The 25,004-nt window shown below is 39.2% G+C and overlaps 1 protein-coding gene across 5 annotated transcripts in view; it reads right to left on the bottom strand.

Annotated features, from left to right (window-relative positions):
• The window catches only part of TENT4A (terminal nucleotidyltransferase 4A), a 57,262-nt gene that overhangs the window by 3,931 nt on the left and 28,327 nt on the right, over nt 1–25,004 (bottom strand). For 2 of the 5 annotated variants that reach the window (XM_054164166.1, XM_009906565.2), the window contains exons 9-11: nt 19,970–20,070; nt 19,547–19,719; nt 9,399–9,557 (exon numbers count right to left, since the gene is read on the bottom strand). In XM_054164166.1, the coding sequence (XP_054020141.1) occupies nt 9,399–9,557; nt 19,547–19,719; nt 19,970–20,070 (433 nt within the window). Of the gene's footprint in view, nt 1–9,398; nt 9,558–9,718; nt 10,059–19,546; nt 19,720–19,969; nt 20,071–25,004 lie in introns of those variants that run through there. The other 3 variants (XM_054164168.1, XM_054164167.1, XM_054164169.1) reach the window with 2 other exon arrangements.

Here is a 25,004-nt window from a genome sequence, read left to right as displayed (position 1 = left end):
CTTTCAGCAGTCAAAACACTAAAAGCAGCTGTAATTACAGTACTCTCAACTACAAGCTAAAAAAAATAAAAAGACAAAGGCAATCTTTAGTTTTGCTACCATATAACGGGAACAGAACTCTGACCAAAGAGCATACAGATTTCTCAGCAAACCTATCCACTTCTGCTGGAAATGTGAAAAATTTGTCAATTTCATCCTCAATTTGAGGATTACACAAAAAAAAAAGCGCAGCAGGAAGGTAGGTCATCACAAGATCAAACACCACAATTTGACCATGCTTCATCCACTGCCTTTCAGCTATTTCGCACAGCACAAACTCCTGCAGGACTTCCCTGCCAAGTCCCATTGCCGCAAAAACTGAAGCTTTGATTCTCATCTTCTGACTAGTTGTTTACAAGAGCACACAAAGTTTCTTTCAGAATCTTCAGTAAAAATAAATTTACTTGATGTCTTTTGAAAATCCAAGAGGCTGTATCAAACAGCTTTCGCTTGTTCACACAGTTCGGAGTATTCACATGCTCATGACGCCCATAATCACCGAGAAATGGCAAGTCTGTAAGCAGAGGATGGGGTGTTTTATCTTCTTTCAATCCATTTCTTTTGATAGAATAACCTCTTCTCCCATCCCAGGGCTATTGATCCAACAACTGAATGATAAAAAGGGCTTGTTTGGGTTGTTGGGGTTTTTTTTTTGACAAGTCTATTGAATTTGATCCTCCACAAATAAAAGCTATTAGATATGGAGGGGAAACTGAAAAATATCATTTAAGACAAGCTGGTAGGCAGGGACAGAATGGAATTCTGTATCACATACCAGGTTAAAAAAAGGTTCCCAGGTATTTTTACAGAAGTTTAAAAAGAAAAGGATGATACTTTACCACACTCAACGAACGTGGTAGAAATTTAAATACAAAGTAATTATTTGCTAAGGAAACCAAACTTTTATTCTTAAATACTAGCAAATTTACTCTACTAAACTACTGACATTCAAAGACTGCTGTTATTCAAAAAGAAAAAACATAGCCAAACATAGATACACTCTGAAATTGCACAAGTAACATAACAAAGCTCAGGTGTAAACAAAAACAGCTTCCAAATGGCTTTAGTGATTAGTGTTTGTTCTCTGGTTTTGGTGGGATTTGGGGTTTGTTTGGGGTTTTTGTTTGGGGGGGGCGGACGGGACGGGACACACTTATTAGCATCTCTAAAAGAAAGAAAAGAAGAGTTAGCAGTGAAAAAGAAATATCAGTACTCAGCTTGTAAAGAGGTTATATATACATGTACATCTTTTTTTTCAGTGAAGAAAGAGAAGGAAGCATTGTCATTTCACCTGTGTGACAAGTCGTAGTGCTGTTTCCACAGAAACAGTGATTTCTTTTACTTGGAGCCTAGCTCTGTTACTGGCGTTACAAATTCCAGTTTCTGTGTGCAGTGACTGTTGCCAGTAGAAGGTGCGTAACACTAGGTATTCATTGGGCTTTTCTTACTCAGATCTTTAATACCACTAATAGTGATGTTAATATTTCCTTAAAATAGTAAATGACAAAAAGCATTTCAATAGCATTCATTACCTTTGTTGTTGAATCAATGATATTTAAGGTTCAAAAATAGAAGATACAGCAGGTAGACAACCAAAGGCTAAAGGGAGATCTTACTGCTCTCTACAGCTACCTGAAAGGAAGTTGAAGTGAGGCCAATGTTGGTCTCCTCTTCGAAATAACTAGTGATAAGATGAGGAAGTGGGCTTAAGTTGTGCCAGGGATGGTTTAGACAGGTACTAGGAAAAAACTCTTTACTGAAAGAGTGATCAGGCATTGGAAGAGGCTGCCCAGGAAGGTGGTGGAGTCACCATCCCTGGAGGTGTTTAAGAAGTGTGTAGATGTGGCACTTCACAATATAGTTTAGCAGTTGTTAGTTACAGCTGGACTCTGATTCTATACAGCGCTCAGATATAATTGTAAGGACTTCAAGCTAAAGGAAAAAAGCTTTAGAAAAGTCATAAGACAGTTTCAGAAATAATGTAACTCTACTAGCTGGTAAAAATTACAGGATTAATAGCCATGACTGAATCTAGTCTGCAGTTGATCAGAACTGCAATTAAACTCATACACTTCAGAATCATACCACATGAAATATTAGGAGTATTCAGAAGAACTTGAATGCATCATTAACATTTTAAGTTGTCCCTTCAGTAACTTAACAGAAATCCTAAAAATACTCCACAAAATTATATTCTGTTTCTCATCGTATTTACAAATTCTCCAGCAAAGAAAAGTAACAAAACCCCCAAAACCAAACAAGAAAACCAAAATCAACCAAAGAAACAAAAACACAAAACCAAGCAACACAAACCTTTTTGAAAGCATTTATGCTCCCTTTCCCACTTCCTGAGCATAACATCTGGAAATATATTAAAACCCTGCATATTACATGTAAGTAAAATTGAAGTTCTTGTTCACTATTTACATACTGTTTTGCCAAGAAACAATGCTCACTTACCTGACCAACATTTTAGTCATTACTGCATGACCAAAACAAAATAAATCTCAAGTATCAGGCAATAGTTCAGCTTAACCTCATTTACTTTAAATTAGCTAACAGGATTCCCAAACAACAGCCTGGTCTCCAAGCTGGTACAGTATGGGTTCAATGGATGGACCATTCAGTGGACAAAAAAAAAAAATGGTTTGTTGGCTGCACCCAAAGGGTGGCTGTCAATGGGTCCATGTCCAAGTGGAGGCCAGTGACAAGTGGAGTCCCTCAGGGATCAGTACTGGAACCAGTCTTGTTAAGCATCTTTGTTGGTGACAGGGACAGTGGCATTGAGTGCACACTCAGCAAATTTGCTGATGACACCAAGCTGTGTGATGCAGCAGACACACTGGAGGGAAGGGATCCATCTAGAGGGACTTTGACAGGCTGGAGAGGTTCAACAAGAACAAATGCAAGGTCCTGCATCTGGGTCAGGGCAATCCCAAGCACCAATATAGGCTGGTCAGCAACTGGCTTGAGAGCAGCCCTAAAGAAAAGGACTTGGGGGTGCTGGTGGATGAGAAGCTCAGCATGAGCCAGCAGTGTGCACTTGCAGCCCAGAAAGCAAATCACATCCTAGGTTGCATCAAGAGAAGCATAGCCAGCAGATTGAGGGAGGTGATTCTCCCCCTCTACTCCACTCTGGAAAGACCCCACCTGGAGTACTGCATCCAGTTCTGGAGACCCTATGACAGGAGTGATCTGGACATGCTGGAACATGTCCAGAGAAGGGTCACAAGGATGATTTGAGGGCTGGAGTACGTCTCCTGTGAGGACAGACTGAGGGTGTTTGGGCTATTGTGTCTGGAGAAGAGAAGGCTCTGAGGAGACCTTATTGTGGCCTTCCAGTATCTAAAAGGGGCCTACAAGAAAGCTGGTGAGGGACTTTTTAGGGTGCCAGGTAATGACAGGACCTGGGGGAATGGAAAAAAATAGAAACTGATTCAGATTGGATGTTAGGAAGAAATTCTTCCCCATGAGGGTAGTGAGATACTGGAACAGGTTGCCCAGGGAGGCTGTACAAGCTTCATCCCTGGAGGTTTTTAAGGCCAGGCTGGATGTGGCTCTGAGCAATCTGATCTAGTGGGGTGTCCCTGCCCATGGCAGGGGGGTTGGAACTAGATGATCCTTGAGGTGCCTTCCAACCCTAATGATTCCATGATTCTACAAGATCTTTGAACCAACTCCCTAGGTGTATACTTAGTAAGATTCATAAGTGGTTTAGATTTCCAAGTTGAAGAGTAGAAAAAACAAATTAAGTTCTTACTCAACTGGTATAAAACTGGTCATCTGGGAAAATAAGGACCAAAGCACTGAAAACAGAGACAAGTATCCTTCTTTGGACCTACTGGCTACCATCAGCTAAAACTGACAGGATCTTGAGCCCTGAAGAGATTTTGTAAAATGAGCCAAAACCTCATTCTGTTTCCATTAAAGAAAAACCATGGAGGCTAGAAAGAGCTCAAAAGCAAAAGGGGTTTTAGATGTTTTACCATTTAACACTAGAGAACTGAAAGATTTAATGCTTCAAGGGAGCAGGCTATAATGGTCCTTCATATCTCACTTTACTTTGTATGGTAGTTCTACTAGGAGCCTGTGACAGAAGGAAGCTTTTGGGCTTTTGCACCTTGAATAACAGGCCTGGCAGCTACTAGTATGACCAGTTAAAAGATAAAGTACTATTTGAGAGATTAGAGAGCCTAATCTCCAGATTAAGTGACAGCAGAGACTACCATCATAGTCTGAACATATTTTAAACTACCTCATGGTAAAGAAAGTCTGACACAAAAATACCCTTTCTGATCTTGTAAAGTTTCAAAAGTGAGGGGTGAGAGTCAAAACAACACTACCAGAAGACGGAATTCGTCCTGCAACTTTGCCACCTTTGTAACATTATCTCCATACTTATCACCAAGAAGAAACAAGACAAAACAGCTTCTCTGGCATAAAGCTATCAAATTTAAACCTTAAAGAACAGTCCTTACCTCTCAAGCTTCTGACCTTTTAATTTAGAACAAACATTGAGCAGATCCAAAGCACTTTCCAGATGAGCTGATATCAATTACAGCACATGTGAAAGTCAGTAGAGGAAACGTGAATATTCAAGTGAATGTCAGTTTGGGAGCAATCTGAATACAGTGACATTAGAAGAAAATTGTAAACCATGCTAATAAAAATCAAATTACTTCTACATTTAGGTAAGTTCACATGTGGTGGGTTTACTTATGCTCATAGAAACTATATTTAGAATTCACACCTTTTCTGCAACTGCAAAAGCCATCAGGAAGCAACTACCACAGTGGCCAGAGACTTTGAGTCATACAAACATCTAGGATGGATGTTTACATGGAAACCTCTGGAGATAATTTAATACAATAGAAGGCTGTATTAGAATCATATTAGGTTATTTAGGGTCCAGTCAAGCTGAGTCAGTTAACGTACTCAGAAGGACATATCCCTATATAAAGGCAATTGATATAAATATATGACAAGCTATAATGAACAATATCTTGAGTACCACTTTTACCTGAACAGCCTCTGAAACTCAGATGCAGTTTTTTCTTCTCCCCATTCTTTAGTAGAAGAGGTAAAACACCATTGTCTTTTCCTAATTTTGCATCTACTAAATCAAACCCCGATGTTCCGTCATACACACGAGTTGGGAGTCTGACATTTAGAAATGGGAACTGTTTTGGAAGTAGACAGTAGTATCCTCCTTTTGTGCATGTAAACACAGACACCAAAAAATGAGTATTCCACCCTAAATGAGAGCTCTAAATAAAAGGATAAGAAAAATTACATTTGGTTGACTGAAGAAACCTTCAGTACCCAGTAATATACTGCAATCTCTGAAACATCACTCCATACTAATTGTACATCTGACCAGTGATGACATCTGCATTCTCAGAAATATTTAGTAAAATGCACTAGAGCCTTGACATGAAGTAAAAGGTTATCTTTACAAATGCATTCTTCAAAGTGAACTACTCTTTAACCACCTGCATTCATCTATCAAACATATTTTTGATTCAAGCCCCTGAGCAATGTTATTTTTGTTTCTAATGGTACTAACTTTTGAAGAATCATACATTCCAGACAGACCAGCATTATTAGTGAGACTAAGCAACAATTGCTCTGGGTAAGAACAAACTCTGAAGCCAAGCATTTTAGCTAGTGAAGTGCTTGTAAAGCAATATAAACAAGCAGTATCTAAGTCAAAGAGCCTGACAGTAAATGGCCACACACAAACTTCACCTAATTAGACTGTGGTATTTCAGCACTGACATTAAGGATTGATTTCACAGTTGTCTCCTGTGCTTCAGGACTGAGCCAGTGAATGTTGCTATGAAATTTTCAGTAATCATACTCTCTATGAGAAACCATTGATCTAAAGGTTCTTCACTGGAGGTTTTCTTAGACACAGTAGAAGCCAGCACAGTAGAAGGACTGGCATCTACTAGCTTTGGATACTAAAAAAGTCCATTCTCTTGGGAAAAAAAAGGGCAACTTAGAAAGTAAAAGAGTTCTGACCTAAACAACATGAAGTTTCTTCTGTCTTCATTGGTGACTAGGTTACCAGCAATCCAAGAACAACCTGAATTTACCTCATCCCTGAATAACAAGAAAAAGATGGAGAAGGAGCCTTCTCCATGGGAAATCACCAAGCAATTCCCATCACCTCTATCCATCAGGATACACATGCCAGTATTTGCTTTCCTGGTTATTCCAGTTGGCAGCACTGTTTCATAAACTGTTCTAGTCTCCCAAGTGAAATTTCAAACTGCTTCTCAGCAAAGTAGAAAAAAGCTTACCTTGGAAAAATGAACTAATTCTTCAATTAATTATGCACTATGAAAATAGAACTGGTAATCACACCAAAGCTGTTTAAAAAGAGTATTAGAGACCTCTAATAGCAAAGAATTTGCCCAGGTTTTGCCCCACTCCCTGCCCCTCTCTCCTCCCCCACCACCCCCGGAAAAAAAAAATTAAAAAGCAAAGCACATTAGGAATGAGCTCATGGGTGGTCTCCACACCTTCCATGGGAGCACTGCATACAGTTGTCCAGTGGAGAGTTGCCCACGCCCAGTAAAATACATCCATTAAAAGTAATTAAACTAGCATGGTCTAAAGTTAACATCAACTGCAAAAGGAAAGTCATCAACCTTATCCAGCTAAGTCATGCTCCTGAAAGCTGCAAATTAAAGGAGACATTTACAGTACTCTGAACTGTAAATTGCAAGAAATTCCTCTGACTTCACACCAATCTCAGAGAACATCTTTGTCAAGCAAAAGCCACAAAAATATTCCCAATTTTGAATGTACAAGTACTGCACAAACTACCGAAAAACCAGTTAACAAGTACTGGAAAGGGCAGCCAAGTAACAGAAAGCCAGAAAAAAGTGCTACAGAGCAGTTTTCCAAGATTCAAAATTCCAACTCAGATCCAAAATTCATGCAACACATTGCCTCCTCACAATTGAGGCAAAAACTCTGAATGCCAGCTTGTTTTGTACTAACAACTGCATGCCTTGCAACTGGAATCTTCTAATTTTGAAGTTAAGCTCCAAGCTACCTCTTCAGAAAAGCAGAGTTAAGGAAATTAATAAACTAGACTAAGTATGCATTTTAGATTTAACTTAAAATAGCTCCCATTTTAAATAAACTTCAAAAGTTTCAGATTGTATACTACTAGCATGTGAATGCTCAATTGCAGACACTAAAGAGCAATTCATTGTTCTAACAGCTTCTCACCAATAGAAAACATTCCTGTACAGATGGTCTGGTTTTGCACAGGTAAGACTAGCAGCAGGGGAAGACAGGTAAAAGGAGAAAGGAGAGGGTAGCAATCTGTGCAATAATTCAGAAGATTAAAGGAAAAGGTTCATTTCAAAATACAAGCAGTGCTTAGCAGGTGATTGAGAATTGCAGGGTTAACTGGGAAGAGCTTTCAAAGGTGGTGCCCCTTCCATGTTAGCTTGCCTATAAGGAAATAGTGGAAAACCTGCAGTATGCAAAGATAAAGTATCCTGGTCCAGACGAAAAAAAGCAAAAAGTATTGCAGTGAAACGCCTAAAACAAGCAACTGCGTAGTAACAAGGAGTAACCTACACATGAAACTGTAACCTATCCTAACTCAATGCTGGTATTTCTGAATACTGAAAATGCTTGCCCAGGTGAAAATTCTTCATTACTCATCCAGAAGTTCCAATTTTGCAAATAAATGTTTCCTATTTTTTTTGTGGCAGTTACCATTTTCTTGACACATAAATCAAACTCACAGGCCAAATAAAAAGTTCATGGTCTGGATGATAGGAGAGGTGACTCTCAGCACAGCTGCAGATGACAAAATTGGAAGAAGTGGCTGATAGAAAAGATGGTAATGCTGCCGTCAGGAGGGACCTCACCAGGTTGGAGAAGTAGGCCAACAAAAATCTCATGAAGTCTGAAAATGGAAATGGTAAGCTCCACATGCCAGGACACACTAGGCACTAACCACTGGGAAAGCAGCTTGCAATAAAATGACCAGGGATTTCCAGTGGACAACTTGAATATGAGCCAGCAAGGAACCCTTGCATCTAGGAAGGCCAACAGCATCCTGTGCTACATTAGGAAGACTATCTCTAGCAGGTCAAAAGAGGTCATAATTTCTCCTCTACTTGGCACTATGACACTCAAGGGGTTCTGGCTCCTGAGTAACAGAAACATGGACATACAGAAGTGAGTCCAATGAAGGTCTATGAAGATAAATAAGGGAACTAACACAGTTGTCGTAACAGGATATTATTAACAGAGTTAGGGCTGTTTAATCTCAGGAAGAGAGAAGCCAGGAAGGATTTTTTTGATGGGTCTCACTAATGAGAGGGTATAATGAAAAATGAAGCCACACTTGTCTCACTAGTGCCCTGGAAAATGAAAAATCTTATGTTAGGCCCAATATGTCAAGAAAGTGATGAATTGAATCAAAAAAGACAAGGTCATTGTTGAAGATATCCTGCCCCTAGATTCTCAAGAACTGTGACAGGAGGACAGAAAAAAACAACAAACAACAAGTACCTGAATAAACCCAGGTTTCAAAGAAACCAGCTCATTATTTTATCACAGGCAACCTACAACCCACAACTTGCATTAAATCTCCTATGAAGCACTTGTTCTGACTAGTAGTTTTAATAGTCAAGATTGAGGATGTTTTCCTACAGAAAGAGGCACTGAGACCAAGGAAAACTGAGGACTCTTCTTCCTGTTGTACTAAAACAGGTACATCAGCTAAAATATTTCAGGCTAATTGAGTAACACAAAGTTCCCTCGTACATTCACCTTCCAGCACATTAAATATTTTGGTAAGAATTCTTGTACACATGCTCATAACTTTCTGTACCTATAATACATTTTAAAGGTAGAGACATTACAAGTGTAGGCAAGATCTACTCTAATAATCCAAAATCAAGACAGCTAAACAAGCCTAGTCAGTACTATTTCTTCAAACTCAAAAGCTAGCTTACAGATACACCACCTATGTGAAGTTTCTATTTTTAGAAGAGGAAGTTAAATAACCTGAAAATCTGCCACTGGTTTGGCATCAGAAGTCTCAAATGCAACTTCAGGAGTCAGGCATCTGATACCTCCCCTTCAAATATTTCTAGGTGGCAGCATGCTGTGGAAGGGGTCTTAGATACATTCAAACACAAGCCCCTTTCCCACCCACTCTTCACCCCACACTTGTGACATGGCAGATAATTCTATGATTACATGAAGCTTAGCACATGCTATATGAAGGCCATCTTCAGAGGTTTTTAGACTGACAGCACAGCTCAAATATTTGAGCTACACTTCCTATGAAAAAGTTGCTCCATTTAGTTGGCTCATACCTGATTACTGGCGGCCATTATCAAGGTTCTCGTAGGCGCAGATTGGGGTTTACCACTTGGCATAGGCAATGTGGGTGGTAAACTGGCCATAAGCTGAGTCGCTGCTTGCAGACTGAACTGGTAAACATTAGGAGCTGTGCAAGGTGGTGTATCAGAATCCTTTTGGCAGAGAAAAAGGGGAAAAGAAAAGCAACTTTACAGAAAGTACAGTTTATACAGGCTCCGCACGTGAAAATGCACCCACATATCAACTCGTGTGAATACTGCAAAATTCACTGTGGTGTTTGTTGGTTTTTTTATAGTGGTTAAAGATAAAATACAAACCCATACTATGTTTATTTTGCACGTATAGCAAAAGTCCAATTGAACCTGCATCAAGGAGACAATGTCAACAGGTCTATGGCAATCAGAGGTCAGTTTCAGTCAGGGAAATCTAAAGCCTTATACCTCTACCAAATTTGAATTCAAAGATGGGAACTACCTTTAGGAAAACAACAAGAGCAGCAACACTGTTAGTGATACAAGGACTAGAATTTTAGGTGCCATGACAAAAATCAGTCCTCTGAACAGTGTACATAACATCAGTACAGCAAAGTTACTCACTGTAATTGTTATAGTCTTCTCCCATTCTACCCAGCAACAGCAAAATTAGGGCTCCACCTACCAAGAAACAAGGAGACGGTCTGCCAGTCAAGACTAGTATATGTGCACCAGTCACCTGCTTCACTGCTAGTTAGGAGTCCAGTTTCCCAGCCTTACCATTAGAAATGTGAGCGATAAATCTTCCAGAGAAACAAGAGGGATGTAGGAGTACAGGAAAAAATACTGCAAAGAACTGGGGTTTCTGACTACTATTTGCCCTACTTCCAGTCTCACTAACAGCAATTACAATGTACCATAAAGCATAGCGATGATGTTAAAATACCGTGTGCCTGGAACACTTAACCATGGAGGCAAGCAAAAACACAGTGATACATAGGAACTACTGAAGTGTAAAAACACCCAGCTATTCTTTATCCCAGACAAGTGTTTTTTTCCATTCACAGCCATCTGACTCGCAGTATAGCAAGAGACAGGGCTCAGCCAATTAGTAATTTAGAAGTTATCATATTAAAAGACATTATTGGCTCAGGTTATCATGGATCTTGACTGTTAAAGGTAATGATTGAAATAGTTTATTGATTGTTCTCTGAAGATTAATTACCTGGAAGCAAAAGCTCTTTATTTAAATCAAGCAACCTTTAAGCAGACTTTTAGCACTACACCACTTGCCTTTACATGACCTTGCTTTCCACATCAGATTTTTTGAGGGCTAAGAGAACAGGCTGTCTAGGAAAATATTCTCAAGAAGAGGAACAAGAAATTTTAAAGCTGTCCATCTACCCAAACCAATGCATTATCTTTTGAGATGCAACCTTCACAAACTTGACAAAAAGAATAGCTTAGCCTCTCCACTCAAAGAATCTTTCCCTTCTGTTTAGATACAACTATAACCCTAATAATTGACATACCTAACCCAAATGGGACACACCTCATACATAAGATTTCCACAGGGTTTTGTGCAACAAAAAGTTAACTCTGGCATGGAAGCAACAGCAGATGGAAAAGAAAAGAGCCCTAAGGTTTAACTGAGACTAGATAAATCTCAGCATAAGGAAGGTTATGTTACTTTATTTTAATTTTTGTAATACATATATCATGGTGCCTCAAACTTACTGATAGGTGTCTCATCCCATACAAGTATATTGTAGCTCTCTTATCAGGTACTGGACTAATAACAAGACTTGCTGTATGGAATCCATATGCTGACTTAACAGCATGAAAGTCCTTTTGTGAAAAAGAACATTACCATCCTCACTCAAATTGGAAGGTTAATCTCAGTGATGAGAAAACGAAGCCTAATGGGAACAAATCTGGTTTTCCACAAGTGCTGCCTACACTGAAGGTTTAAGTCTTTCTTGGTCTTCTGGACAGGACTCAAGTGTAATGTGCAAACTTGAAGGTCTTCTGAGTTTCTGTAAGTAAATGCATAAAGATAATACTCTGACACTTCAGATCCATCTCTGGAAGACAACAGCTCTGACCCTTACTGGGGTTAAGAGCTACCTTGTAAAAAGACAAATGTAAATTGAAGAGGTAATATCCCTTAATTGATTTGAGCAAATAATCTAGGGATGAAGCTACAATGATTGCACAAAGAGTCAAGTTCTTGATCTCTTGAACACTACTATTATGAATACAAATCAGAGTCCCACATCACATAAGGAAAATATCTTGTGAAGAGATGCGTCAGGAAACAAAGAGACCGATAGATACAGGTTTATCCTACTGAGATGTTTCCAGTTTAAAATATCCACCTTAAGCTAGTTTCAACTTCCTGAGTAAAAACTTAGTATCTTGAAGGAAGATTTCTACTATTCATAGTCTTTAATGTGGGAAAGAAGAGAAGTTACTGAAAAGAGCGGTACTGACGAACTCTCATCTAACTGCAAACATTGCTTGTGAAATGAAATCCCCTAGCCTTCAGTCTGGACAGCGTGAAACACTGTGACCATATGGAGGATGAAGAACTGAGACAATCTTACAATCCAGAAGTCTCTTCCTGACAAAAACCAACAAAATTCATATCCCATTGTAAAATATACCAGGATCTCATCAGCAAGATAATATTTACTCACCAGAAGCTCTTTACTAACTAGGTAAGACCTTATTTCACTTGCATTAGTAACTCAAGTTTTCAGATACAAGGTAAAATGTACTGGTAGGTTTATTCACTAAGAAAATAGTTCATTTTCCACAGATTTCATGTGCATTTGATTACACTCATAAGCTTCCTTTCCGTGATCCTAAATGCAGGAAAAAGCAGTGCCTTCTGCTTTGTTTCATAATGTCATCAGCTGAGGTTTCAGTTGACTTTTGAGCTATTTCCAAGCTGGAGTGGCCTAAGGAGATCTCACGCTATGTTTTGGCGCAGCGGTAAAAGTTTAATTATCCTAGAAGTCAGTACTCAGAAATAAAAACTTCAACAAGTTTCTTGCTAATATGACAGATTTGGGCTTTTACCTTCAACTCCCCATCTGTCAAGAATAAACTATAGAGGCCCTGGCATAAAGGTTCTTGTTCCCATTCTGAAACTTCCTTTTATTAAACTTTTTTTCTCTCTCCTACAATATTCAGAAGATAGAAGATGTGAGAGAACAACAACCATTTCAGTAAAAACTGTGCTCCATCTTTAAAAGCAAAGAACTGAAAACAGTGAGAAAACTGGTGTTTGTAGTTAATGCTTCAAACTTTTGTTCATGTGCTCTTTCTTACAACTGAAATGACTTAACAGAAAACTGCTGCCAGTCTTACTCCTCTGAGGCTGCTTTCCCCATTCTAGCCTTATCCATTATGCCAATGGCATCCTGGCCTGCATCAGGAACAGTATGGCCAGCAGGAGCAGGGAGGTCATTCTGCCCCTGTACACTGCACTGGTTAGGCCGCACCTCAAGTACTGTGTCCGTTCTGGGCCCCTCAGTTTAGGAAGGATGTTGACTTGCTGAAGCGTGTCCAGAGAAGGGCAATGAAGTTGGTGAGGGGTTTGGAACAGCCCTCTCAGAGAGACTGAGGGAGCTGGGGTCGCTCAGCCTGGAGAAGAGACTCAGGGGTGACCTTATTGCTGTCTACAACTACCTGAAGGGAGGTTGTGGACAGGCAGAGGTTGGTCTCTTCTCCCAGGCAACCAGCACCAGAACAAGAGGACACAGTCTCAGGCTGCACCAGGGGAGATTGAGGCTGGAGGTTAGGAGGAAGTTTTACACAGAGAGAGTGATTGCCCATTGGAATGGGATGCCTGAGGAGGTGGGGGAGTCACCATGACTGGAAGTGTTCAGGAAGAGACTTGACAAGGTGCTTGGTTGCATGGTTTAGTTGATTAGGTGGTGTTGGATAATAGGTTGGACATGATGATCTTGAAGGTCTCTTCCAACCTGGTTTATTCTATTAGCATTTGATGTTATGAGCTAATTTAGAAGTGAAACACAGAAATCATAATCCTCATTTTACTAGCTTCACCTTCTGCATCAACTCATCACAGGGATTAGGTGAAGACAAGTACAGAAAAGCAAGAGCAGCTAGTGAACAGGAACATCCCTAGCAAGAACATGGAACTATGAAGCTTAGTAAAACATTAAAACAATACTCCTTGGAACACAAAGCAACACCAGAAAGCTTTAGACTTCTCATAGTTGGGGCCCACACACAGGACCAGAACTTTGATGCATGCTCTTGCTTAACAGGTTTTACCCCAGCACACTTAACTCTGCCTGACAAAAGGTGGTTTCATGGATTACACCCCTCCATCTCATCCCTTCACATCAGCTTGTGCCATTTCACTTTTTGGTAGGTGGAGCCATAACTTTAAACTATGATGTAAATAAATTAGAATTCAAACAACCAAAATTTGTAGTTCTATGGGACATGACATGGTAGAAAATCTGTATCAATGCATTTGCACCATTTCCATTTAGCTGCCTATAAACAACACAAAACAGCCTCAAGTAAGATGCAACTGGAGGATTTTTCTGCCTTCAGGTCAACTGCATTACAAAAGGAAAATATCTTGGTCATTGTGCTTAGAGAAGTGAAAGATACACAAGCTAGCTGAAAAATATGCATCCTCCTAAAACATCAGTGTTCCTTTTACAGAGACACAATTAAAGGGTAACCTGATTAGTTATCTACCAAGAGTAGGCATAAGCACAATACCCTTTGAACCTCTCTTCATTATATCCTGCCAAGCCTGACTGCAGGCTTATTCCATGTTACATCAATACTCACTGTATTTCAGATAAGTCATCTTAAGTATTTTCCAAAAGTGTGCCAATTCCCTTTGTTACCTTTAAAACTTACATTTAAGAGGCTCTTAACTGGTTTACATTATTTAGAGTACAGTAATATTTCAAGTCAGTGTTTATCAAGTTAAGTCCCAAGTTATAGGACTACACAAGCTGAACATACACCACACTACAATGTCAATACTGAATTTAGTTATTCTTCCACCCTGAAATGGCTTAGGTACCTCTGTGTGGTTTTTAGGGGGAGGAATCTTAAGATATAGCAAGAATATGACTAGCCTTTGGCATCACAACATTATCTGAGCAAAATTGTGTGCTTCTATCCTTGATTTATCGACACCATAGCAGAAAAGTGCAATTTTACTTGCTGATTCACACATGCCCTCTGTACCCTTTGCAGATTATAGTAATTTAATGAAATTACTTTACAATTTTGTGTTCAAAATTGTGCCTCCTGTGACTCTGCAGAAATTTACTCTTGCTTCAGGTGGATACAGATAAAAGACTGCTCAAGCAATTGAGACAGAAGAACTGAAGGAGAACACGAGAAGGTATAAAACAGCACATGGCAGAGAAATGGATTTTTAAAAAAACGAATGTGGGATTATGTTGTGAAAACAGTCTATGAAAATGCTAAAAAGTTAGAGACAGAGATCATCTTCTCCCCAAAACCAGACTACAATAGTATCTTGTTCAAATTTCAACCACCTTGACATGACTGCATGCTCTTTGAGAAGTCAGAACTCTTAACAAAATTTTGCTGCAGAAGCCCAAAGAACATTATCACCAAAAAGACTGAGATATGATGTATGATATTTTCCAGATCCAAAAATTTTAACAAAATTCTATAGTGGACTAGATATAAGAGTACATATCCATTATGTGCCAGAAAAGAGCTTTAAAGCTTTCCTATGAGCCATCGCATCTGTTACTGATATGCAGGTACCACTGTCACAAAATGCTATGCTTTGGCATTACAGCAAGAAGACTGTAGAGTATACTTAGTACAAGAAATTATATGAGACCAAAACGAGACTGTGAAGACACCTAGGAATATTTTTCACTTGGAAGATGTACTTCAGCACTACTCCACGAGTTCCTAAGATAATAAAAAAACTAGATTTCCAATCTTAAGCAACAAAAAAACCTCACGTTACCAGTTAGAGTGCAGAGCCAGAACAAAAAAGCACTCAGGAAAACAAACCAAAAAACATTTCTCAAGAGAAATTTGGTCAGCACTTAGGTTCTCAGATTGAGATCTGCAACTGGCCAGAGCAAGCAAAGAGCTGGGGGCAAGCACAGATAATTTAACCTGGTTTCAGATTCTCATAATAACATAAGTCAGTATAAAGGTTAAAGTGAGATTCTTCTAATGCCAGAAGCATATTTTCTATTATGGAACAGTTTGACTCTTGCTCCCATAAAGCCAAACCTCACTTGGCAGTGTCCCTGACAGCAAAGATATTTTTTAAAGCATCTTCCATTAGTAACTTGAACAGTTGTTGGATCACATGGAAATTCATAGTATTTTGCAACTTACCTGTCTGCCTGAGTAAGTACTGCCTTATTGTCAGGGCAGCATATGGTATTTTAAACACCTGCACAGCAGAACACTTTATTGAGAAAAGACATTACTACACAGGTCAGTTTAAGAATTAACAGAATCCAGAAAAACACATGCACAGTCAAATGACCACCACAGCTCTTGTAGCCATAAACTTATTTCCATGTGTTTCTCAGTTTGCTGATCACTAATATTTATATTCTTCACAGCTACGGTAATAGGGTGGTAACTTTACCAATCAGTATTTTGCAAGGAACTACACTAAGTGCCAGTAAGAGTGAGAATTCTGCACTGGTATGTACAGTAAGAAACTCAAACTGAAAAGCTATCTCACTAACAACAATGGCATACAAATTTCTCTTCTACACTGGCCCTTACAAAAGTCTTCTTTCGTGACTAAGATTTTGCAGTTTGCTAGGACACTTGTGAAATTCTAGTCATGTGGTCTTTCATAAGACTGACAGTGGCATTTTGTAGAGAACTCTGCAGTTTTGCAAAGTCAGTAAAAGGATATCTTTTGTACAGATTATGATTCAGTCTCATTAGACCCAGTTCTTAGTTTTGGGCTGCAGAGTCAGAAGTGCGCCCCCCTGCAGGCTAGTCATGGAAGTGCAGAGATGAAAGCAATAACCCTGAATTTGAGGTGGTGTGCTGAGAAAACACACATATCTGAAATACATGGGGGGAAAAAAGACTGCCCTTGAAGTCACTTCTCTTGCTCCTCAGTGGTACACAAGTTCTCATCTTCAAAATACTACCATCACTATGGTCCTCAAAAGGAAGGAAAACAGTAGCAGAAACAGAAAGAACTTAAGGTACTAAGTTCTTGTATCCCTATGCTTTCATTTTTGTGAGTACATACAAAAGGTAAGAGCTTGACTTCTAAATGTTCTCTGGTTTGTTCTCTGGTTGATTCTTTTTTCTATTCTGACAACTGTACTCCAGCTGCTGGAACACACATGTATCCACTGCTATCTACAAAGTGCCTCTATGTTCAAGACAGCAGGAACCTTGTCTTTTCAGCAACTGACCCGTATTATGGAACAAGGCAAAAAGCTGTAATGCTGCCAGAACTTCAAGGGAGCACATCTTCAGAAACCATATAGCATGCTGTATTACAACAACTGAACCACACTGTTTGACCAAAAATTCAAGAATCCCTATGAGCAATATTGCACTGCTTTGATAATACTTGAATAAGCAACACTGCCAATATTGCTTCAAGGACATATTGACATCTATGCAAGGCCTCCAGACTCATGGCCAGCATACAGGGTTGTGACAACTTCAGAATATAGCTACCTCTGTCAGAGTGGACAGAGGGGTAATATGACCAAGTCACAAATTGCCAAGGTCATTTCCTCTTCCTCAATATATGCAAGTTGACTGCTATTATACCAGTAGGCAGACATCAGAAAGGTCAAGGCACACCTAATCACTTTTACCAATGAAACTGTAGCAGTGAATTGAAAAGCAAGTACACGATCAAGTCCCTCTAATTTGACAGCTAAATTCTCATAGTTGATACACAAAATTCCGTAGTCATGCAAAATACATTTCCAGAAAGTGTCCTGATGCAGATCTTGTGCTTAAAGATAATGGTCATGTTACAGGGGTGAGGGTTTTTTTCCTATCAAAATAATATCTTAATTATTGAGAAGACATCAGCAAACTGTCAATCTAGGATCTCTACCTCCTGCACTGTCTTTATAATCTCTGCCTTGCTTTCAGTCTTGAGTATCAGAGAAGGTCAGAAGATTTAAATGGCTATAGAATCATTCCTGAGAAACAACCCTTAAACAAGGATCAGTTAACCACTACACATTAATTCTACAGTGATGAAATGCAGCACCTTCATTCTCTCATTCTGAGACCGTTTTAGGCTGTGCCTTTAAGAAATGGACAGTGCTGAAACACTCTGGCTGAATATTTTGAAAACATTCAGATATTCTAAACAAATTTCATTGGTAGATAGGTAGAATGCAACTTTAAGTTTTAGTTCAGTTAGAATCTTTCTCAGTTCCACTCTGTTCTCCCTTTCCAGCCTGTCTGCTTCTGAGCAACTAGCCAGAATGACCTTGAGTAACAGATAAGCAAAACTAATCCCTGCATGCACTTTGAGGCCTAACAAGAATTCTCTCCCTTAATAACTGCCTTTTCTCTCTCTAACCCTTTTTGAGAAAAAAAAGGAAGGTAGGGGGAGAGAGGGGAGGGTATAGGGGAGGAGCCCTCCTCTGGACAGAGGAGGGTTTTGTTCTGTATTATTTTCTTTGCTGTGTATTTCTGCATATATTGTAAATACTGTATATATTGTGTATATACCACCTGCATTCCATATTGCTTGTGAATACAGCTCTACCCTTTGCTTCTCCAACTGAGTCAGCCATGGTTTCTTTCTTTGTGGGGAGGGAGAGCTGGGCCTTCTCTCACCACCACACATTCTGAAACTAGTACCAAAGTTCACTGCATCATACCTGCATTCATTGCAGTACACCAGAAATTTTGACACAAATACCAGTTATCAAACACACTACGTGTTCCTCTGCTGGAGGCTGGGAATCATCCTATTATGCCAGATCATGCCACAGAAAGCCTCTTCAACCCAACCAGGACTGCTCAACCAGAGCTTGATCATCCTCACACACCCAAGTGCGAGTAGGATGAACTTATCAGCTATTTATCAGAAACCTGCCATTCCATTCCAAATTAAGATACATGCTGGCAGTCTACTAATGACATGATACCAATAAACAATCAGGGCCTAAACCAGGGTGTCATAAACACATTGGCATAAGGCTTTTTATTTTGTTAAAAAGGGTAGCATTTCCATTTACTTTATGGATGCTCAAACTGATTTGCATGTCTTACTTGTTGAGAGCGTCCTTTTCAATTTATATTAGTTTCTTTGCCATCAGGCAACAAAGTTTCATCCTCAGCAACAGGCAAAAAGGGACTAAGGGGAGCTCATAAACACTATCCATTACATTGGGAGTGCAAAATAATAAGTAAATATGTGCATTTTCTCATGAAACCTATTACAGCAAAATACTACATCCTGATGCAACCAATACCTCTATCTACCTCACACCATGCAATACAATTTTGTGCTTGAGAGTCTACATTGCCCAGTTCCACGTTGATTTAACTCCATACCAAAACAAAAGCATTTCATTGAATCTGAGGAGTCTAGGAACATACCTCAAAAAACTACATCTTCCTCTTTCAGGAAGTTATAATAAAGCCCTGCAAGTACTTTCAAATTGCACTTTTAAACAAGGAAGCTGACAGTAAAACTTCACATGATGGTCTTATTACCATTAAAACATGAACTGACTTCTTGGCTGAATAAGTAAGGAGTATTATTCACCTTTACTGCACAACATCATACTCACATTCAATTTGGAGTATGGGAAAAAAGGCCTAGAATTTGACAATGGAGATTTTTTTTGATGGGAAGATTTCTGAAGTTCTACTACTTCTGTTCTACTTAAATGGCTGCTGTTAACTTGGGTTTCTCATTTTATTACATCTAACTACTACCACAGAGTAACAAGAAATTAAGAGGGAATCGAGACCCACTCATGAAAAAATTTATTTTAGTAATTTTTCTGAGCAGGGGAAGCAACTAGTTTGCTGTACCAGCTTAGGGATAGTATCACGTTAGCTGCTGCTGTATCAGTTGAAACTTTGAGTGTGATAAACTGATTCTTATTAGCTTAACCTATTATAAAAACCAAACAGCTTACAATGTCACTGCCGGAGAGTGATGATACAGAAGAGGCAGAAGAACCAGAGGATAACTGTTGTGTACTAGCCAATGACAAAGTCAAGCGTTGGTTGTAAGATGGTTCAGAGTCTCTGTTCTGTTGCTGTTCTCCATTGCACGGAGCTAGCTGGTCTCTTATTTTCAATCTATTGTCTGTTAACAGAAAACATAAGCATCATTTAAGAGCACAGAACACAAACATAAGGGCCTTGAAATTGAAGAGCGGCTCCAGTTTAACAAGCTAATTGAAAAACAGAAAACTAGTCTTCGGTTAGGAAGTTAAAAATGCCTTTGATTTTTTCCTATGTAACTGAGGTGACGAATTTCAAGGCATAAGTATTTTGAGTTACATCAAATTCAAGAAAAAGTTTAAGTTGGTTCCAAAGATTCCTGCTATACCTACCAAGTTCAGGTGATACATTAATTTTGCTCCCCCACTTCTTTTTAATCCAGGCCCTGTAGTCAATCACTTCTTGGGTCACTTTGATGATTCTACCTAATGTGCTAAAAAAATTTTTTCGATTAAATATTAAACAAAGATTGCTGGTTACATATTTGCAAGCATTTCAACAAGCAGTCAAATTATGCTAAAAACAATTTAAGACACCCCTAAGCAAATGACACATTTGAGTTTTCATTTTAGTGTACAATTTAATGCACCGAATCATCAGTTTTTAAGGTAGTTATGTTACTTATCTTCCACCATACTAACATGCAAGCAGACACAGCCAGAATTTTTACTTTGTATTTCTACCAAGAATGTACATGCAGATACCAGTATACTTGATGGAGACAACTGACAGGTTCCTGCATTTCTCCCCATAGAAAATATTTTTCCTACAACATTTATGAGATGCACCCAGCCCTCATGCTGAAGATAGACCTTCGTTAGTTCATCCTTACAGATTTACAAGACAATTTAGAAGGTGTAAGGTCTCCACAATTATAAGTGAATTATTATGGATCATGAGGCAGCAGAAACAAAAAACAGGTTGACTCCGAAACCAGAACAAGGTTAAAATTGAAGAAAATTTGTAACATTAAGTGGTTCAGAGAAAAAGCCTACCTGGTCCTTCTGAACAGTGATTAGTTATCAGCCTGTTCAAGTAATATTTTTCCAATATACCTTTCACAGCATTCAACTATGTGAATTGTACTTCTTGAGCGGAAGTTGCATCTGCATTTGAGAGCTAAGCTTTCCTATCATCATGGTCTAGTGGCCTAAACACTAACTGCTCAAGATACATGAACGATGGAGTATTGTACAAAAATGGGCTGTGGAAAGTTACCATCCTAAAGAGAGTTATGTTTTAGCTTTGAAAATCTTTAACATGTCAGTATGTTAGTACTGAAAAAGGCAGTCCAGCATTTTAAGTAAATATTGAATGAAACAGTATCTAAGTTACAAGTCCAATAGCTGCAGAAGGGCTGCACAGATAATGTCCACTGTTCTACATATGCAGATAACATGATGCATGTTCAAAAATAACATCTTGAATTTCACATGCAGAATTATCAGCAGGATTCTCACCACTCAACACCTAAAGATCTGGGTTATAATAGGCAATTCTTGGAAACCACAGTTTGATAGTCAAGTAGAGTGCATTAACAAAAGAAATAAAATAGTATAGTATTTTGCCCATGTACACACCCATGACTTGACATAGTTCAAGTTTCTCAAAACAGAAATTAAGCTAGAGGAGACAACAAAGACTGGGATGATCAATACTGCAGAGAATCAGCTGTGGCCCAGGAGTTGCAGTCCCAGGGACCAATGTCAGTATTAGACTCAAACACACATGGCAAGTTTCTTCAGCACTGTGACAGAGAAGGAAACCTTACAGCTAAGCAGCCTCATCTGATGCTGCCTTCAAAAAGATCTGAGCATTTATTCTGGGATAACCTATACATTTAATAGCTATTACAAGCTGTGGTCTTAGAACATGAAAATGACTATGGATTGAATAATGCAAGCTCTTCTGGAACAGTTAGTCAAGTCTGAAGCTTCATGGGAGCACATTCCCAGAAGCAAATAGTCATGCCTTCACAGATATGATGGAAAATGAATGATACAAGCTGGTATTTATATCTGCTAGAACAAAAATGCCTATCAAATTTGTGTAAAGGGCAAAACTAATGCTACACCAATGGTTACAGAAGAGATGCACATACAGAACCTGAGAATCTATTTGTGAAAGGAGCTAGAGACAGAATAAGAGGTCAAAGCCCCAAGCTCTCACTTTTCGTAAAAACATTGAAAAAATTTGCTAAGCCATCTATATGCTACCATAAAATTCATCCAAAGAGAGTACAAGAGGGTGGACAGAAGAAATTGTTATTCCGTCCCACAATCTGCCATCCCCATATAAGCAGACCTCATAGCCAATTCTGCCTCTTTCTCCCTCTCTGCTCCAGGCATGCAGCAGCTGCTCTCTCTTTGGTTTGTCGGGGAGTGCAGCCTTTCTGGCAAGCTATTTTCTTGCTGCACAGCTGGGCCTAGTGTGCCAGCTAGCATGGGGCAGCAGTGAGGCCTAGTGGGGGGAAGGTTTAGATGGCTGGGGGAATATTTTTTTGATTCATCATTGAGGCCTAGTGCTGGAGCAGGGGAAGTTTGTCTGGTTAAGACCTGGTGGGCCCATCTGGAGTGCCAGGCCTGAGCTAATTTTGATTGTGTATATATCCTTTTGCCTTTGTACCTTTTGTATTTGATTTATTTTTGTAAATAGTATTTCTATTTAACCTCCTGTTCTGTGCAAGTGTGTTTACTTACTCCTTTGCGGTAAATTCATTCTGTCCTCAGTCCAGAGCTGTTTCAGCTCAAACCAAGACATGCTGATATTTTTTAGAGACAGGAACCCACCATTCAAGACAAAGAAAAGGCCTGTTTCAGACAGCACATTTCTGCTTTGTCAGCAAAATTTAACACACCCTTTGACAGCTCCCAGGACTGTCTTGGCAAACCAGGGGCAACCCAAACATGACATACAGACCTATTAGCAGTAGCATTATTTGAGCTACGCATTAGAGACTAAGTAACTTTGGTATTTTTTGAGGATTATCACCTGTAAATGACAACTCCAAACATCAAGTAGCAAAATCCTGCCAAGACTTCTCAGATTGTTAACTCTGGCCTGTTGGCATGACAGTCCCTTTTCCTCACCCACCTGCACAGACCACATCTGGTTCCAGAAAGGTTACCAACTGGCAACTCTAGGAACCTAAAAAAGGCTTCAAAGTCTTAGTCATAACTGGAAGGGCACATGACACCATGACCAATCTTCATTTCATATGACCACATGACCTCAAACGTGGCTATACTGCTGTTTAGAGATGCAGTCTAAGCACACATTTGTATCTGAATTATGCGATAGGTCAACACATCAGACAACATCCTGACCCACAGAGGTACATATTAACCTAAGGATGCATCTTTGTCACATTTGGATTAACATAATTTATGGCTGTCAAATGGTACAATAACCTTCTCCATCTTCTCCAAAACATGAACTCCTGCTCCTTTCTCTTGCTTCTGATCACATAGTCACAAGCCGAATGAACTTCTTGACATGACAGATGTGCTGCTGTATTTGTTTTCAGACTAGAGAGTTCATCTGATTCACTGGCTGACTGCAAGATTGATAGATCTGATCCAACACAAAAGACAGGAACACACACACTGAGAAGGAATTAAAATAGAAGCTGATAGGAGATAACCCAAGCTGAAGTCACAACACCAAATTTGACCTTGCATACAAGATTTCAAATGGATCAGGCTCCTTATTTTTCTACTACAAAAAACTACCAAAGATGATGGGCATCTGTCTGCCCTAACAAAATCCACTGAACTGTCTACCAACATTTCCTGAGCCATTTGTGAAAGAGTGAGCGAGACAGATGAGGGACAAAATAGTCTTAGGGTAATGCCTGTAGCTGCAAGAACTACCTTCGGGATTCAGCTAGTGTTTCCACTCAGAGAAGATAACTTTTAACTCCTATGGTGCTCCAGATGTTACATTTTGAAGGCTCAAATACACCTGGATTGCCAAAGCACATCAGGTTTAACAAAAAAAAAAAAAATAATGAGACTGAACATGAACTGTTGTTGAAGTTCTGCAACAAACTTGTTAGCAAACAGTTCATCATCTATCTATTGGTCCTTTGGCATTGACAAGGCTGGAGCTGGGGGAAATACACAGTTCAATGCTATTCCTCTCACAACACCACTCCTACTGACAGGATGACAAGCCACTGGCATGATGAATTCTGAGACTCAGACATCACTGGCACAAACAGCCCAGAACGAGCAAAAAGGTAAAGTCATATATATGACTCCTGAACACTACTGCTGGGACTTCTCCCCCGGTTTGAAATGATGATAGAATTCAAACATGTTCCCAAATACAGTAAGAAGTGAACATGTGAAATGCAAACATTGATGACATCTGAGGCTCCCATCAAATGCATTTACAAATACACTTTCTGATGTTTGTAGGTTCCTCATAAGAGAATGACTATATCCTTTGGAGAACTGCAGAGAACTTAAAGGCCAGGACCCAAGACAAGTAACATTTCAGGATTTCTTAAGTTGTTCTCTCTATACTTATGTAAAAATGAAGTTTCACTCAGGATTAAGAATTGTGTGACAGTATATATTTAATCAATAAACTTTTCATCTACCTTAAAATAGCTTTCTCAAGTGCCAGTGTGTAATACTCTGTACCACTCTTCCTGTAATCTCCATGACAGGTACAAATGCAGCCCCAACCTTTATGAATTTAATACCATAGAAAACCTAAAGTTTTACAGGTACTATTAAAATACTGTCAGTTTTACACACAACTGAGACTGCATCCACTTTTTGGTGAACTTACTACAGGAGAATTATTTCACCTTAGAGTGACATTAATGCTGGAAATTAACAGCTTGACTACATATTACAGTTTGAAGGGGGAACTTTAGCCTAGATCCTGACTGCAAAGACTGAAAGTAAAATAAATGACCATTGGATACAAAAGGAAAAATAATGATAAGGTCTATATAATTCATTAGATTGTTAATAAGACTATAGAGAAGATGTATAAAACAGTTATTTTTTCTCTTCTTCTGTTGTTTCTGCTTTCAACTCCTCTCTCTTCTGTGGCCTTGCCAGGGTATTTCTGTTGTGACTACTGTGTGAGTTAACAGGAAGGAGTGAGTGGGGGAGGAGATGAATGGGTCTCCTGGAGCTGCCCAGGGGTGTCTGAGGAGTTTGTGTTGTTTATAAATGGTAAATATATGGTACATACATTGTACATTTTGTACATATTCACTACATTTCATATTGGTTTGCTTGTAACTATAGCTTCATTTGCTTCCATCCCAAACTGGGCTGGTCTGGCAATTTATTTCAGGGGTAGTGTCTCCAAATTAGTTAGTGGGTAATTTCAACCCACCACACT

The sequence above is a fragment of the Dryobates pubescens genome, chromosome 9 (genome assembly GCF_014839835.1).
Source record: "Dryobates pubescens isolate bDryPub1 chromosome 9, bDryPub1.pri, whole genome shotgun sequence".
NCBI classification, from domain to species: Eukaryota; Metazoa; Chordata; class Aves; order Piciformes; family Picidae; genus Dryobates; species Dryobates pubescens.
The sequence above is the reverse complement of the archived record's forward strand: the minus strand, read 5'-3'. Positions and strand labels throughout refer to the sequence as shown.